Raw genomic sequence first — 18275 nt, 5'->3', positions numbered from 1 at the left:
CATATCCACGTGAGCATTATGGTACTACGAAATTGCCTTGATTGCACATGATTGAACTGAAATATCGGTGTCTGCCGCGTTAAATATTTACAAGCTCATGGGATGCCAGTTTGAATTCCAGGCAGTTTACTGAGCTCGCGTAGTGGTCTCCGCCCTATTCAAACGTCTTCGAAACGATTTCTTAAACGCTTGGTAAGATTTGTTCTAAGAACGATTTTTAAGATGCAGATTAGGTATGTTTTTTTATCTACTAATAAAAAAATCTGATTCTGAGCGATTTTTAGAAATTGTCAGGAATTAAGTTTGAAAGTATTCCAAACAAAAAAGAACTTTTCAACAAACGTATGTCTTATTTTTCGTTAAAGATGCAGCTGACATCGATATTTAAGTTCACCAATCTTGTGCCTATAATCATAATCAAACTCTCCAAACGAATACTTTTGGCTTCTTATCCAGTACAGTAGTAGGTAGGTAATACAGTAGGCGAAATTCCAATACTGTTTATTATCATTGCACAGTTTCACTAAAAATTTTTTGCTGGCTGTTGTAGATATTTTTTAAAAATATAATAATCCAACATACTTTCGAAAATCGGTACAAGATTTTATCATTGTTTTCAGATGTGATCCTAGCGGGACAGACGGGCCATGTGAAAGCAATAACTACTGTCGTTGCAAACAGAACGTGCAGGGCAATTTCTGTAATACATGCAGACCTGGTTCTTTCGGATTAAGCAAAGATAATCCACTCGGTTGTTTATCTTGTTACTGCAGTGGAGTAACTACTGACTGCTATGAAGTTAGTACAAGATGCTCTAAAGTTGACTCTTCAAATGGCTAAGAAAATAAATTACGCGCTTCGTCTTTGGATGACAAATGTATTTACATTATATCTGAATGATTTCCTTCCAGGCTGAACATTATATGAGGATCCCTATGCCAGCATCAATGTTCGGCATAGACTACGGTGGCTACTCCATCACGAACCTCAACGGCGATCTAGTTATCAATGATCAATTTGTCCCCGCGCCCAAGGAGAGCGAACTCTTATACATTTTCTCTAGTCCACCTGATCAAACATTGTATTGGTCATTACCTGTCTTCCCTGGTGAGCGTAAATAATAAAGCCATTACTTACATTATAAAATAATTAACGTTAAATATTTTGTAACATCAGGACATATTCCAAAAGAAATCGTTTATGAATGGCATGGTTCACAGGAAACCGGCTACTGTCTTACGGTGGATCGCTATCACTGACACAAACGTTCGAAAGCGGTGGATACTCTGAAACGTCGACACCTGGTACTGACGTCATCTTTGTGGGAGACTCGGATTCTGTGTATTGGAGCAACCCTACTCCGTTGAGTTCCGGACAACCTCTTGTAAGAAAAAAATTACGTACAGTAGCATGCATTTACCAATAGCGTAAAATACGGCCGCGCGTCAGCCTCGTACTCGTACATTACAAAAATTGGCCAGAGCATTATGGAATGGTACTGCAGGGAAGCTTTAGGTGGCGAATTGTAATATACCTTTAAGTTAAGATATGGGTATACCTAGTTGAAATTTTAATTATTAGTCTTAGCTACAAAAACTAAGTTGCGGTTAGCTTAGGGAAAAAAAATATTCTCTTTCTTGGAATATAATTCTCAACTTCTTTAGCAAGGCTACCAATTTTATTACGTAGTTGTATATTTTTAAATATTTATTTTAAATATACAACGGGTATAAAACCAGCTTGCAACGGTTCGACTGATCTGATGAGGAGCTAGGTGCGAGCACTATGTCGCGCCGTGGTATGCTTCGACATGCCTAAGGATACCACGGCATAATAATCATCAGTGTGAGCTTTATAGGCAGAAATGCTGAATTCCTTGATGACGATACCTTACTATTACCCACCAGTGGGCCCGGTAGTGAGAATTTCATGTTTTTAGCTTCAGAAGTCTCGATGTTTTGCATTGATACGCCAACCAGGACGACGTACTCTTTTATACATTTAGAGTGTTTGAATATATATATTCAAACACTAAATGTAAAAATCTTTTTTCTTTTTAATTAAGATCAAAAATATATTTAAACGAAAATTTTGAAATTGGTCTTCACATCCCTCATTATCATATTCTTTCATTAACAACTGGCGTAAAAGTGGGAGTTGAAAGTTTGAAGCTTTTGTCTGTGTATTTTTATGTCGGTCTGGCATCGTGGCTTCCAAACGGATGGACTGATTGTTAGGTTTGATGATTATTTGTGGCTGTTTAAAGTTCATCAGTTCTTTTCCATGTTTTAGTAGCAGTAGAGCTTCTTGTGAAAGAGTTCGTCCAGTGAAGTACTGTCACCTTACCTATTTCTGCCGCCAAGCAGTAATAAGAGCATTACTGAGTTTCGGTTTTGAAGGGCAAGGGTGCTGGTGAAACTATAAGTGCATGTGACTTGTCAACTTATGTCTCAGAGTGACAGGCGCAGTGGCGATTTAAAAATCGCAAAGAGCTGAAGGACACTGTCACTGGAGCTTTAGCTCCTAGTGTACATTTCAACTGTTATAGACAGGCGTGATGCTTACCACCAGGCGCACGCCTAGTTCGTCCCGTCTCTTGGTATCATAAAAAAAACCCGCGAAAGTACAAAAGGTTAAAAAACAGTTAAAGCCTGTCATTATTTTCTTTTTAGAGCTACCAAGTACCAATTCGTGAAAATGGGTGGTATGTTCTCAATTCGGCAACTCCAGCAAGCCGATCGGTGTTCATGGCTGTTTTAAAAAACTTAAGACGTGTGCTGGTGCGAGCAACACTGTCCAGAACAACGACGTCTACTGCCATTGCAGACGTTGCTATGGACACGGTTACCGAATTGTCTCCTGGCTTCACACCTGCCAAAGAAATTGAGGTACGTAAAATTAATCAAATATTGGAGAACCTTCAATATAAGATAGTGCTGAAAATAATTAGTTGAAAAATAAAATTTTGTATTGTATGAAAACACACACAAACATTTTATTATATTTCAGCTGTGCAAGTGTCCTATTGGTTACACGGGAACAAGTTGCGAAAACTGCCTTCCGGGATGGTACGCTGACCAATACGGCCGGTGTAACCAGTGCAACTGCAATGGTCACGATTGTCAACTTGGAAACCGCAATGAGGTTGTATGCAACTGTCGACCACCTTTCGTTGGACCGGACTGCTCTAATGTTGGTGAGTTAGAAAGTTTCAAAGACATGTTACTATTTACATAAAGAAATATTTTTCATTCCATTTACTGGAAAAATTCTTTTGTTTCCTGCGGAGAGGGGTTAAAATATAGAATGAATTGTTTGCTCCCACGGAGTAAACAATTCATTCGATTTGGCGTTTCCTCCGTAAATATAGATAAATAAAGACAATATAGAATTTTCGTCTCTAGTAAGAAAATTTCAATTTTTTGCTCACGTAAAGACTATAATAAATTAATACAATTGCATAAGCAAGCATTACATACATACCTTTATTTCCTGAAAACTATTCGATACGAAAGTACATATACTTACCAAAAAATAATTGATTATTAAACGGTCACTAGGTGTAGTCATGGAACTGTATCCTAAAATCTATGATGACGGCGATACCGAATCACTATTCAAAACGGTCACATGGACCTGCAAATATAAAGCGCCGGAGCCCCTTGCCATACAGTTTCATTCCGATGGACGAGAAGTGGATTCCGCTCAAAAATATTATAACGAATCGACGCGTCATATCGATGGATGGCATGGTGAACGTGTGTGGCATACCACCTGGGACACGCGGCAAGATTTGACAGTTCAGTGCCACACAGTTACGTCGACGGGAGTGATCTTAGGGGTTTTAAACTCCAAGTTCCAGCATTGTATGTTTTCGTATTTTGTTTAAGTAGCTAATACAATTTCTGGTCTACCAGATGACCTTCGCTTCTGTTCAGGATAGATGTTTAATACAAGTTCTGAATGAACAAAGTAATATAACAATCTCTATGAGAAGTCTCTCTATGAAGAATCTCTATGCGAGGATAATTGCCTTTGTATTTCGATTGCCCTGGTTGGCGTGCTTATTTGTCTTGTCAGCGGAGTCAGTGATTGTTGTGATATATTAACGTCATTTGATGTTATCTAATGTTTGTTCAACGATATTAATGTTGTACAATGTTAATGTTGTGCTATGGTTCCTGGCTGTCGTCTTGAATGTTCGTTTGGCCACATCTACAGCAGTCAGTGATAACTGACCGCTGGAGTATGAGTGTCTATTAGTGTTCCACGCCGTTTAATTTCTGTTCACGCATTGACAAATCAGTAATTATTATTACCTACATGAGTGCTTCTTTAGTGACATTTATTTATTGCCTATTAATCTATAAATAATGCGGTCATGGAACACTAAAATGTACATGTACATTAATGTTTATCTCACATACAGTTCCATTTTATTTAATGTTCACTTGTTCCTGTCTGTTGCTGATCATAAATAATTATAGCCGTTGAGGATTTCTTTGACTTTACATTTAAATACTTTTGAACTGGGTATTGTTTCAGCTGGAACCGGTTCGACCACTGAAGAGCCAGTAATGCCTTCACCGCCCAATTCTACAGTAATTGTTAGAATCACCAGCCCGACCTTTAAGATTCAAGAAGTGGGCAGCAGCGTTAATTTCAGTTGTCAAGCGCAAAGTGTAATGACCACCCAACGCCTACCTATCACTTGGACGAAGGTCGGTGGTCCCTTACCACAGGGCAGAAGCCAAGTCGACAATTGGAGTGGCATACTACTTATTACAAATTTGCAAATGTCTGATAGCGGGAAATACATTTGTGAGACAATGGATGGTGTTTCCACAGCTCAGGCTATTGCTACCCTAAAAGTACCAGGTGAGTACTTAAGAGATTTTGAGAAAAACGCAACAATAGAAATGTGTATTTATTACAATTTCTTTCAATTCTAACTTACATTTACGTTAACGCTTTCTTGGAATAGTTGTTCCGGATTGGGTGTTTTACGCGAAGGGTGAGTAAGCAAGCAAAATATTCGTCCTAATGACTATTACTAAATTGCGGAGTCTTTGACCCAATCAGTGTTTAGGAATATATACATGTTTGTTTCGTTCTAAGTACCTATTTGATCTTCTCAGGCAACGACATGACAATGCCGACGGTGACGATAGACCCGCCCACGGGCGAGTACTATGAAGGCGAGAGAGTTACTCTCCGGTGTATCGTGTCGGGCAATCCAGCTCCCAGAATTACATGGCAAAGAGCCACTAGCCGCGCCCTATCTCCGTCCGCAAATACCTATGATGGCACTCTCATCCTTGAAAATGCGAGGCAGGAGGACTCCGGTGAATACAGGTAGCTAATGTCATCTCTAACTATTTAGTAGACGGCCTGCAGCGCGCTTATCCCTATTCAGGCTATCATTAGGATATCATCAAGTAAACGATATTTTGTATCTAAACATTAGTCACAACAAAATGAAAACTATTGATGTAAACATAACAATGATTCAATCATATAAATAACAATTCATCAAACATAAAATAAACTATGCGATATTGAACTGATCGCAGAGACAACATTTCCCGAAACTGCTTTCAACACTTATTTCTCAAGAAATAATGAAAATAGTTCCTATAATCATATTCCTTTTTAATGAACTATTTTCAGTATACCTATAAATATTTATAAGGAGGTCTATAAGCAGTTATTTACCTATTTTTAACCGACTTCAAAAAAGGAGGAGGTTTTCAATTCGACTGTATGTTCTTTTTTTTTTGTATGTATGTTACGCGATAACTCCGGTATTTGTGAACCGATTTTCATGATTCTTTTTTTGTTGGAAAGGGGGTACTTCCGTAGTGGTCCCATTTTATTTTGAAGAAAATCATCTACCTCTAAGGGTGGCTGTTCACGCATAAAAATTCGTTTTTATAAACAGCGCCTAACTTTAATTTAGGAGCAATTATTTTAATGGTTGACTTTGCTATTTCTCCAATTCAAGGCGTTTTTCCGCTTCCGAGAACCGATTTTTATTATCTCCAGTGTCAAGTCCTGTATAGTGGCGAACTAGGGGATATTTCAATAAAACTTAGCAAATAGACGTAATTCCACGTACTTTTGAGGTCGGTTTTTTTAGTACTCTGTACTGAGATTATTATCTCACTAATGGCGGCGGAACAGCATAAAAGGAATTTATTTTTTAACACATCACATTCATACTTATTCTCTTTTCATTAGGTACATACACATTTTTAAGGCCAAGCTCTGCAAAGTTCCAGTAAAATGATCAAAATACGACTTTACAAAAATAGACCATAAACGATAAGCAGCGGCAAATTCAGTCTCTGACCATTTTTATTGCCAATAATTGTTTAGGCGGTTTTTTAAATGTACGTTGTGGTTTTATGAAATATCAATGGTTGAGCAGCACTTCTAATATTTAAGAGGAACCAAGTAGACACTAATTATAACTACAATGCAAAGATTTGCTAGATATTTAAACCGCGCTATCGATATGTGTGTCGTTTCCTTCTTATATAATTCAGTTAGGTGATTCAGGTTTTTCTGTGTGGTGTGATGTGCAGTCATTCAGAATCATTTACTAATATTTAACGACTGCTGCGTTTAGTTTGCAGTAATTTGCATTTTATCAAAATTTTTATGTAACTACATTAATAGTAAAAAACGGAAGTTGATTCTTGCAAGAAAAACACAACTTTAAAAGCTGCTTATAATTGGACATAGTTATGCAAACAAGAACCAACCCACTCCTCGAGTGAAATTGAGTTATGTATTTAGATAGAACACCAGACGTGTCCTTTACCTGCTCACAAAAGATCCTGGCAATTTACCAAACCAAAACGGTGAAATTAAATGTCCTTCAGGGTACCAACCTTAACTAAGTAACTTTTTAATGGCTAAAAAGAACCACGCTGCTTAACTTCATAATGTATTTTTTTAAATATGCTAAACGGATCCATGTCACATGTACTGAAGTACTGTAGATGTTTAGCGTTTTCATTACGAAAACTAGAACATGGTTCTCGGTAACGAAATAAAAAGATACATAATAGTTTCCCCATATCATTCTCAAAGCTACACATAACTCACGTTGTTTGTCTCAAATAACTTACCTATTTATTTCTTCACACTGTTTTTACTAAAATCTAATTATCTCGAAACTGACATTTTGTGGGTTGGTTCTAGTTTGCATAACTATGTCCGACTGGGAATATGCGAACTACAAAGCACACATTATTTGTTATACTTGTTTAATACTAATTCAATTTTTGTAGGTGTATTGCTACCAATGCAATTGGAACAACAGACCGCGTTGCCATGGTGGTAGTTCGCCCCAGGATGTGGCCGAGCGACCGCCTCACTGTCTCCCCGCAAACATCGCAGGTCACTGAAGGACAGAGCACCCGCATCGTCTGTACTGGAACTTCGAATATGCCCGCTGGATCTATCGAATGGATTAGGTATACATTGTGAAGTGATCGTATCTTCGTACGAGGAAATGTATTGGTCGAAAACACTTTTTAAATATATATTATAACTCACCAGGCAAGACGGCGGTGAATTCCAAGCAAACGTACGCACAGATAACGGCGTTTTGTACATCGATAAAGCAGTGCGTGAGAACCAGGGTGTCTACATTTGCCGTGCCATATCGTCTGGCGTACAATCGATTCCTGTCACACTAATCGTCATTCTTACTTCTCCGCCCAATTCTGCAGATGCCTCCAATATAACAGTGCCCGTAGACCGTTTAACAATCCCCACGGGAGGCAGCGGTTCAGTGGAATGTACGCCCAGTGGATATCCACTGCCTTTCATCAGATGGAAGAAGGTGCGTATTTTTTATTTTATTCGTACTTTTTACATTATTAATTGTAAATGATATCTTCGAAAGTAGGCTTTCTTGTTAATAGGGCTCTTTGAAAATAATATCTGGTAACTCTTATGAATTTTATTGTTAAGTAATTAACACAAATAATTAAATACTTTACAGCATAACGGTTCTTTTGGACCTGGTGTAAGCCAACGAGACAATACCCTCATCATCTCTAATGCGCAAGAGGACGACCAGGGCTACTATCAGTGCGAGGGTGTAATCGCAGGAGAGACAATCGAAAATATCTTCGTTTACGTTGAAATAGAAAGTAAGAAAACATTACATCTTGGCAAAATATCCCTTGCACAGAATATGCAGGCAAAGGATCCAATTGATCAGTTTCTTATCAAGTTGCTCAAGAATGTGATTAATTTTGGCGTAAAAGTCCTATTACATAAATAACCTAAGCTTAATTTAATAAATTAGCTATATATATATTTTATATATATATTTCAAAACAAGTGCCTATGTAAAATATATATTTATAATATATATTTTACATAGGCACTTGTTTTGAAAAAAAAAAGTAATAATTTTCGCTGTGGTTGTGTAAGTGACAATTAAATAATCTTTTAGAACGCGAGCCACCGAAAGTCGTGATATATCCTCAAGGCGAGCAAGCAGTTCCTCTGGGTCAACAGTTCGAATTCCATTGCCGCGTGCTGGGAGGAGTTCCCGTGCCAGATGTCACATGGGACAGGAGTGGTGGAAGACAGCTGTCTTTGTCCACACAGATTCTGCCGCAAAATGTGCTGAGGTCCGTCTTACATTATTGATGTATCGATATTACGCTCAGTCTAAGCAGGCACTTTTGCCATGCATATACCGACGACAGTGTTTTATAAAAAGGACGAAAGCGCCATTTCGACAATTTTTTTTTCAGGGGAAAATGTTTTAATTTTTCACGATTTTATTTAAAATAATTACGTCCTGTTTTATATTCAATTTTAAAACTGAAGGTTAATTAAAACTAAAATTGAATTTTAAAACAGAACGTTAATATTTTAAAAAAGTTGTTAAAATCTAAAACGTGCTGCCCTGAAAAATTTTTCGAAATGGCACTTTCGCTCTTTCTACAAAACACCGACTATGCGCCTCTTTAAGTCTTTCAGTCTTTATATATTGCTCAACCACCGACAGTAATGACTACCTTATTGTACCATCTTTGAGCGATATGATAATGAAATTCAATTTCGTTACATTCAACAATTTTATTATTCCAGATTCGAAAGCGTCGAAGTAAATGATGAAGGCGAATACTCATGCACGGCAACAAATGTCGCGGGCCGAGCCAGTGCCAGCGCTGTGCTAAAAGTGCGGTCGCCTCCCGAAATCACCATCATGCCACGCCAGTACCTTGTTGTAGAAAATGGCGACTATGTAAAAGTTGAATGCAGAGCTACCGGATATCCTGAACCTCAAGTTTCCATAAGTCGTAAGTTGCAATCCTGTTTGTCAGATTATAGAGTCAACAAAGTAGTGATTTTCATTAAAAGTTAAAAAAGGTAATAATAGTACACACCAATTCATAGCCCGGCTAGGGAAACACTAGGGAAACCTTGTATTGTGGGCGCCATGGATACACATATCCAAACTCACGATAGAAATAAATCTAGCCATAGAAATATTTCTCCCGGGCCCGGGAATCGAACCAGGATCTCTGCGTGGCTAATCAGCATGGTAACCGTTCGGCCAGAGAGGCAGTCATAGAAGAAATTAATGCTAAACTTCTTTATGAGCAATGGAATAATTACGTAAAATATACATGGAGAGGGAGGTATTGAAGATGCTGGTGATTTAATCAAGAGTCGAGCAAATTTTTTATTTTTATTTTGCCAGGGGACGACTATCGCGAAGTAGTGCGAGCTTCGCCAGGCATTGCGACGCTTTACATCACGTCAGTTACGGAACGCGATGCTGGCATCTACGTGTGCACAGCTACGTCCGCAGCGGGCACGTCTGAGGAACAATTCGCTATTAGATTTGCCAGAGGCGACGGAGGAGTTATTGATGAAGGTAGGTAAATTTCATATCCAATTCTAGGGGTTGCCAGTTGGTCCTAACATTTGTTGATCGTTTATCGTCGTTAATGACGGAGAATTATATGTGTTGTATTCCTAATTCCTATTGAAATTTAATTCCGTAGCTGTTATCAATGTTGAAAGTTTTTGTATACTAATTCAGATGGTGTAAAAGAGATATCTCAAATTACGTAGTTACTGTTTTAAATCAGAATGCTTTAATATCTTATTCGTAGTTGTATTCTCACCGTCGAAGGATTTCACCTCAATACGCAACTCAGTTATAAATTTCACGCCAATTAAGGTAGTGCCATACACAAAAATAATTTATCATTGTTGCTTTATTTAAGGCGGTAGCGGCGAAGGTGATTTAAATACCTACATTGACAATGGCGAACCCAGAAGCATGGTATTTTACGAAGGAGATCCTTTCGCTAGACTCGAGTAAGTTTTAAGTTTACACAACGAAAATGAAGACTTGTCCCGTCCTTAACTTGCTATAAAGTCGTCATTCATTGTACCGACCATTAGGTTAGTCTAATAAATACACATTATACATTGAGTCAATAGTCGTTATAGTAAAAACTAGCCTTATCATTTCCAGATAAAATGGTTTATGTTTTGATACATTATTAATGCTGACAAGTTTCTGTTAGGTCTTAAATAATGACATACTAGATCTTGATCTTTGTAGAAAACCAATTTCTTTAAAATCCCGCAAAATGGCGAAAGATGTAAATTTAAATCTTATTTTTTCCAGATGTGACGTGAATGGCGACAATCGTTGGAACAGAATTGACGCACCCTTACAAAACAACGCCGTTGCCTCAGGATCCGTGCTTACCATCTACAACGTTAGTTTTGCTATTTATGTCTTATCGCAAACCAACTGCCCCCATTATGTATCACATCACAGGCTTTTGAGATATTGTGAACATGATGAACAATCGCTCATGCTGTTAGTTCCTCTATAGTTTGCGTAGGAGCCGCTTCAAATGTTGCTTGCAACTCGTCATTATTTGCCTTAAGCTCTAATCGCCCAGAGACTCGAATCATATCCTAGTTTAAAACTTTTGTGGGAAAGGGTAAACAAAAAACGCACAGAGTATTCGTTACTTTATATATGTCGTTAATGAGTCACTTGCTCAACAGGTAGTAGAAAAGTTGATTTAAATGCAAAATGAACTCAACATGAAAATAAATTATTACAGTCGAAATTTGAAATTCTAGCGCTTAAGTTTTATTTGAAAAAAGTTTCTAGTCTGCATCTTTCACTGAGAAGACTTTATTTTATTTCCCCGTGGCCAGAATTACAGAACAACAATTTCATACTTAACAGACACATTTGGTGCTGGTAAGCTGCCGTAAATTCAACTTAACATTCGTTTACAGGTCTCAAAGAGCGACGCCGGTCAATATGAATGCTCAGTAATCGATAGTTACACTCAAGAAGTGCAGCAAGCTGCGTACACGAACGTCGTCGTTGTGGCGCCGCCGAAAATCACTTTACAACCGAAGACTCAAACTGTCTTACCTGGGAGCTCGCCAAGTGTCGAGTGCATTGTAGAAGGGGACGATATCGTTGATGTCTTGTGGAGACCTTTGGACAAATCTAGCTCTAGGTAAGCTTTCAGTTAATAAAAGAATAAGGGTGTTTTGCCACGGCCGCGGCGAGACGAGACGACGTGAGACGGGAATTGAAATCTGGCCAGCCTATTTGCACCAAAAATCGCCATTAATAATTATCGTGAGCTCGCGATTGGTATTAATAGCCATCGCGAGCTTTTGCGAACTCGCACTGTAGTGTAGATAGACAGATACAGTGCCGTTCAGTTCGTCTAGCGATCATATTTATGTATGCTAAATTATTATTATGTTATGTTAACGGAAGAAGAAAGTTGTCATCTTTTTTTAATCTCAAACCTTACATACCCCACAATCTCGTAATTAATATTAATAGCTATCGCGAGCTCGCGCGAGAACGTGCAGCACTCGCAAGCTCGCACGAGAAATTGTATTTCCACATCAACAAATATTTACGTTCTCAGCTCGCGCATCCTCACCAATCCTCAACAATTCTACCAAGATACGCGAGGAGAAAATTGTGATTCTGCCATATAAATTTAATTCCTCATCTCACCTCGTCCCGTCTCGCTTCGCCGAAAAGCACCTTAAGGTAGTACCCTCAAATGGTACCGCTAGTGTAATCCATGTTGTTAGTAGAAGATAATTTTAAATCTTATCTAATAATTTAAAGTTTGCACCACTGCATTAAAGTTTGTAGTGCTGATCGATGTTGATCACGCTTTAAAGCAACAATTTCGGTAAAGTTATACATATACTTGAGTTTACCTAGAAAAGCTGCTGCTCTTGTTTCATTTTTATGCTGATTTGCATCTGTCGGTCAATGGGCAGTATTTTTGTAATATATAATTCATCACAGACGCATGGAGACGCGTGGGAACACTCTAACATTCCACCAAATCGAAGTAGAAGACGCCGGGAGATACCAATGTTTTGCTAGAAACCGGTATGGCACCAATGCAACCGCTGACGCTGAAGTCATTGTCAACGGTAGGTATAATTGATTCTTTCATTTCTAAGCCTGGTTTTTATGTGTAATCGATGAGATAACAGAGTCCCCAGCCTGTGTTAGAGTTTTCAACAATAGATAATCTTAACTGTCTTCTAATAGTTAACCAACTTCTTAGTTTACTTAGCATCGAATTATAGAATTGTAACCATAGAGGTGTAATTATGTTATCTGAGTAGTTAGTCACTACACTCAATGGGGACTCTCATATCTGATTACTCTATACATCACAAGCACATGCATAATCGCCTTACGACACTTGTACAGGTTGCGCACTGTAAAAGCACCTGTTACGATTCTGTGCTATTCACCTAGAGGCATTGTATAATTGACGAATTTATTGCAATCATCAAAATGTTTATCACCGCTCCATGACGAGGAATCATTTTTTTGCATAAACTTACCTTTTGAAAAGTTTTCGATTCATGGAACGGGTTCACTCGTACATACTTTCATTTCAAATGCTTACTTTTTAAGTTTCCTTACAAATATTGACTGTACTTTATGAAGTTCAGTTGATTGCATGGTAATAAATAAACGTTCATAGAGGAGTCTGTGGGTCCGCCTACGGAGTCCCATGAGAACGAGCAGTTTGCACACGTCGGAGCAACGGTACATTTGAGCTGCAATGTAACGCAGCCCTCTGTCAGGATTAGATGGACCAAGAACGGCAGGCCCATACCCCCGCAAAGACAGCGGAGCGACGGCTCCTTATACATCCAGTATGCTAAAAAATCCGACAGCGGATACTACGTGTGTGTAATTGAAGACAGATACGGAAGAAAAACAAACAATTACATCAACCTCCACATCGGTCAGTGTACCTATACACACGGGTGTCATTTCAATGTAGTCGCTTTGTGCTCCCTCTTTTGTGAGGAAATGTAGTAATACGTATTCTCTTTGCTTATAAATTAACGCCTTAGGTTCTTTTAACCCAGGCATGCCTAGCAAAACTGTTCAATTTCCAAGTTCTCCTTCTTATATTTTCTACTTTCTAGTTTTGAATTCTTTATAGTTTCACTTCGCTTTTGATATTGTAATGGAATTTATTCAAATTCATTTGTTTGCTTATGATACACTGGTTATGAAGCTGTTATAAATGTGCATTTTCATCACTGTGACAGTAAATATTACAGAAAAATATTACAATCAAAATATTAGCTACATTGTGTCTAGTTGTAACCAAATGAATTTTCAGGAAAATACAATGGAAATATCTAATACACTAAACAATGTTGTTTTCAGTTCTATACAATTATTCTGATTTCTAATTTCAGTCAGACTGTTATTTTTGAAGCTATTACACTACACTCACTCCAATTAGAGCAGTTTTGCATGGTCTACTTCGCAGTCGATCAGTGCGGGCCGTATGATGTATTAAAATAAATTAGGCTGTTTTGCAAAAAATGTAAATTATGTCACACCCCTCGTGGAGGAATGGCAAAAAAAAAATGTAAATTTTATTCTATAAAGTATAATAATACAGGGGTATCGATTTATTTTAAAGCGTTCGTCATGACACGTACACACTTTTCCATTCGTCTAAACTAATTGGAAAATACTGATGACTACTCTTCCTTAGGCTGACTTCTCACGGTTCGAGGTTTCAAGGGCCGCGCCGCCCTTTAAGCCACGGACTGTGTGAAGCCAGCATTAACCATCTGTAGCCATCATTAGAAATTTTAAAGTATAATCAGCCAACGCATTTTCTTTGCTTTCAAGCAGGTCGCCTTTTTTTAGTTTTATCTTAAAATTTTTAAAAGAGGTAAAAATCACAAGGTCAGTGGAATATGGCGACTGATGCAGGTTAGATACGTTTTTTGAATAAAAATAGTCGAATGTTCTGGCAGACGTGTGCGGAGCGGCATTGTCGTGATGTCAGAGGAGGTGCCGGATTCCTGATTTCGGCGACTTGTCACAAAGCATTCGGAGTTGACTGTCCTTTGATCTTCTAGGATCCCAGTAGCAATGTGTCTCGCGTGCAGAAAAATGTCGGCACATCTTCATAGTGCCATACCGTGGACTGTCGCTTTGTTTCAGGACAGTATTAATGTTATACTTTTTAACCATGTTTCATCAATTGGCAGTAAGCATAGTATAATTATCGTTTTCTTTTTGGGTTTGTGTGGAACCCATTACGAACAACGCTTATGGAGAGACAGTTGACCGTGAATAATAATAGCCTGAGAAGCTGCTAATCCAATGGCCAGTGATGCTCAAGCTCAACATATGTGATTCGTCAGTTTTCTTAAATATTTTTTTCGAAAGCATCAACGGTATCTTGAGTAAGAGCGATTGGCGGCCGACCGGGCTTTGCTTAATCTTCAAAACGTCCCCGTCTTCTTTTAAATTAAGCATACCAATTGAAAACTGTTGCTTGTAAACAAGCAGAATCACCAAAATCTGTGGCTGAAAGTTCAAAAATTCTTGTGGTTTTAAACCTTTTCTGCAAGTCAGATCTAGTAACGGTAGAGCTGCTTGTAATAGAGTTCGTAGATGGACGTACGGCCACCTTTCCTATTTCTGCCGCCAAACAGTAATGTGTAAGGCTGCTGGTGAAATTATATCTGTATATAATGCATGTGAGACATGTCTCAGGGTATCAGGCGCAGTGGCAATACCCTCAGATCTTTGCGATTTAAAGCTCAGAGCGGCACTGCAACTGTTTTGGACAGGCGTGTCGTTTAACACCACGCGCGTTACTTGTTCCTCTGGTCACTCGATTCACTCGATGTTATAAAAATAAAAGGTCACTTGTTGTGTGTGGTTCGACCAGCCCGGTTTAATAAAAAACTTTGATCATAGACCCCTGTTGCTCTTTTCATCATCATTTAAAAATGTACAAGCGGATACACGCTGCTGCTGTCTGTGAGTTGTTATAAGACCTTTTTTCACGCAGGTTTACCACGTGTGACTGACAAACTGTGGATTGATGTTATTTTATTTTCTGATTATATCTCTTGTTGTGAAATTAAGATTATGAACCAGTCTTCATTCAAATAAATGTAAAAAATTTGCATTTTATAAATATTTTAGTTTGAAAGTCATCCTGCCTTCACATTGATGCAGTTTGAAAGTCCATCACTGAAGAATTTTTGAAATTACTGCTTCGCTAAAAGATAGTTTTTTTAATGATTTACAGCTAAGTTATTATAATTATTTTCAGCATTGAGTTATTTAATTCAAACTTGTGTTTGTGTCAGATTCATTTTGACAGATTGCAGTGAATAATGTAGGGTCATTAATTGATTAATGAATGTCAATTAAGTATATTAAGAAAAATAATGGTTTCAGCCATTGACTTACAAATAAATGGACGACGGGTCTAATACAAAAACCACGAAAAAAATGTCCCAAGTCAACCTATTTAAACGTAGTGACATGTAAAGGAATATGAAAAAGCTAAAACGTTGAATTTAAATTGTAATGTCATCGCAGTACTGTCTAATTTTGCTAGCTTCGCTGTCAGTCGAACAAACGAAGACTAAAGCGTGAATGACGCTCTGTATACGAGTTTAACGCCCTATAAGTTCGGACGCTTTTTAGCGCGGGCCCGACGTCCATATAATTGTAAGTCAATGGTTTCAGCACACTACCTTAAAACATTCCTGACTTATTGTTCCTATTGTTTTATGTATGATGAAACTTCTAAATTAAAGGATGCACTTCACTAATGTGTGTTTAATGCATTCTATTGCTGAGGTAAGCTTTTATTTGTTCTTGAGCAGTAGTTCTTACACCGTATACCCAGTTTCAGAAATTAGAGTAATTTATACATACTTAATTACGTTATGGTGTACCTACACAATAAAATCCTTTATTCGCAGTAATTCCAGGTACTAAGTAATACCTTGATTAGATCTATCTGGGTACAATGACAAAACTGATTGACTTCTGTCCATCTTAGAATATATTTTATTGAGAAATTCGTAGGAGACGAAACTTTTGGAATTTTTCTTATGTATGCCATTTCACTGTCTAGAAATAAATATATTAATGGATATTTATTTCTAGATATGAATTATGATGAAATAAGAAATTAGACTTAATTTTTTAATCATTAAGGTACTGAATGCACAGACAGACAGTTTCGTTGTAAAGATGGATCTCATTGCGTTCATGACGACCTTTTGTGCGATGAAATCTACGATTGTCAAGACAAGAGCGATGAAGAAAGCTGCTTGCTAAAAGAAAAGCGTTTCCTGCCGGAGAGGCTATACGACTTTTACGACAATTCTCCGTATGGTAATTCTATTAGGGTTTGGAGTTATTCTAAGATGTTGAGGTACAGGTTGGGAAGTGAATAATTTAAGTAAAAAGTCAACTTGTTACGTATTTTCTTCAAATAGGAACTTATTAGTCTCTTTCTATAAATATGTCGGTACGATAATGCTATATTTAATTATTTCAAAAAATATTCTCTTCAGGTTTCATTGTTTGTTTAGATACAAATAATTTATGTTAAAAATTAGAAAACCGAAATTATGAAATTTAAAGTTGACTTATTACTTACTATTGGGAAAGTTTTGAGAGTGCTGTGAAAACAATACTAGCACAGATTTGTAATAGCGACGTGATTGTGTTGTATTTGTTTGTGCTGGATTTATCGCTATCGTTCAGATCTCTTAAAAAAGACCTTTATACTTCTTTTTCTTTCTTTTATATCGAATTACTACAAGATGTAAATTGTTAGTGACGTCAACAAATTTAATTCATAGTTTTGTTGGTTGTAAATAATGCTTTTAGAATTGCATGGAATTGTGTGATTAAATTACAGCTTATAGAGCATGAAGTTGGTATATTTTCGTGTTGGGTGGAGTGTCGGTGAAACCTTTTCTAAACACTTTTTATTATTGACATTTGTTATTATGATATTTGTTGCAGTGTACCTATTTGTTGTTAAGGCAAATGTACTACATTGGTTGATTATATATCTAACCAAAATCAACTAACTCTTGAGTAATTTATTTATTGTGACTTGCTTAGTTTTTATAATTTGAAGCCTATGGAAATCATTGATTAGCATCGGCAGCGCATCGGGCGAAAATCGTCCGGTTTCTATATTAAGATCTTGAAATCATTTTCTCACTAAAGATGTGTATTGTAGGTCAACCCGATGAAGAAATGAAATTGGTAACGATTGACCAACCGAACAGAGCCTTCAGGGTAGGCGAAAATGTAGAAGTGCTCTGCAGAGCTAACTCTAGAGACGTAAAAGCCGAATGGGAACGTTACGCTAACCAGCAAAGGCAGTACGTGGAAAATCACGTAAGTTACTCGTAATACGTTATGCATTATTATGTAATAAGCTCTCATTAGTTGTTCCCATGATCCTACGCCGAAGCTAGTCGGCCCCTTGTTAAACAAACTTCCTGATATTAATAGGGCGCACTATAAGTTAACTGGCCACTTACATAAACAATATTTAAAAAGTAATTACAATATTTGAAAATGGAAATCCTTGGCTGTAGAATACAGTTTGTTTCATCTGACTGTCACTTGTTTTTACATTGTGGCGTCAATTTAGAAATTGGTTGTCTACATCACCATGGATTTAGCTCGTGAAAATTTTCGTAGTATGATTGTCTATGACTTTTAGTGTAATTTAACAGCTCAGCGGAGCTTTGCTCGGCTTCAAACTGCTTTTGGCGATGAAGCACCATGAAAAACGACTATTTATAGCTGGTTTGCAGAATTCAAACGCGGTCGTGTGAATCTCAGTAACGAATTTCGTGAAAGTCGCCCGTCCACTGCTGTG

The 18275-nt window shown here is 37.6% G+C and overlaps 1 protein-coding gene across 1 annotated transcript in view; it reads left to right on the top strand.

Moving 5' to 3' along the window:
• Positions 1-222: 222 nt before the first annotated feature.
• The window catches only part of LOC113225604 (basement membrane-specific heparan sulfate proteoglycan core protein-like), a 47706-nt gene continuing 29653 nt past the window's right edge, over positions 223-18275 (top strand). Inside the window, exons 1-21 of the mRNA XM_026457943.1 lie at positions 223-233; positions 621-798; positions 912-1107; positions 1221-1384; positions 2673-2888; positions 3010-3196; positions 4546-4878; positions 5139-5355; positions 7299-7484; positions 7570-7855; positions 8018-8168; positions 8477-8657; positions 9124-9335; positions 9740-9916; positions 10272-10365; positions 10682-10775; positions 11314-11543; positions 12365-12495; positions 13062-13328; positions 16583-16762; positions 17625-17785. Of these exons, the coding sequence (XP_026313728.1) occupies positions 223-233; positions 621-798; positions 912-1107; positions 1221-1384; positions 2673-2888; positions 3010-3196; positions 4546-4878; positions 5139-5355; positions 7299-7484; positions 7570-7855; positions 8018-8168; positions 8477-8657; positions 9124-9335; positions 9740-9916; positions 10272-10365; positions 10682-10775; positions 11314-11543; positions 12365-12495; positions 13062-13328; positions 16583-16762; positions 17625-17785 (3852 nt within the window). The remainder of the gene's footprint in view (positions 234-620; positions 799-911; positions 1108-1220; positions 1385-2672; positions 2889-3009; positions 3197-4545; positions 4879-5138; positions 5356-7298; positions 7485-7569; positions 7856-8017; positions 8169-8476; positions 8658-9123; positions 9336-9739; positions 9917-10271; positions 10366-10681; positions 10776-11313; positions 11544-12364; positions 12496-13061; positions 13329-16582; positions 16763-17624; positions 17786-18275) is intronic.

Source organism: Hyposmocoma kahamanoa, unplaced genomic scaffold (genome assembly GCF_003589595.1).
Source record: "Hyposmocoma kahamanoa isolate Upper Pololo Valley unplaced genomic scaffold, ASM358959v1 100021, whole genome shotgun sequence".
Lineage (NCBI taxonomy): Eukaryota > Metazoa > Arthropoda > Insecta > Lepidoptera > Cosmopterigidae > Hyposmocoma > Hyposmocoma kahamanoa.
The sequence above is the reverse complement of the archived record's forward strand: the minus strand, read 5'-3'. Positions and strand labels throughout refer to the sequence as shown.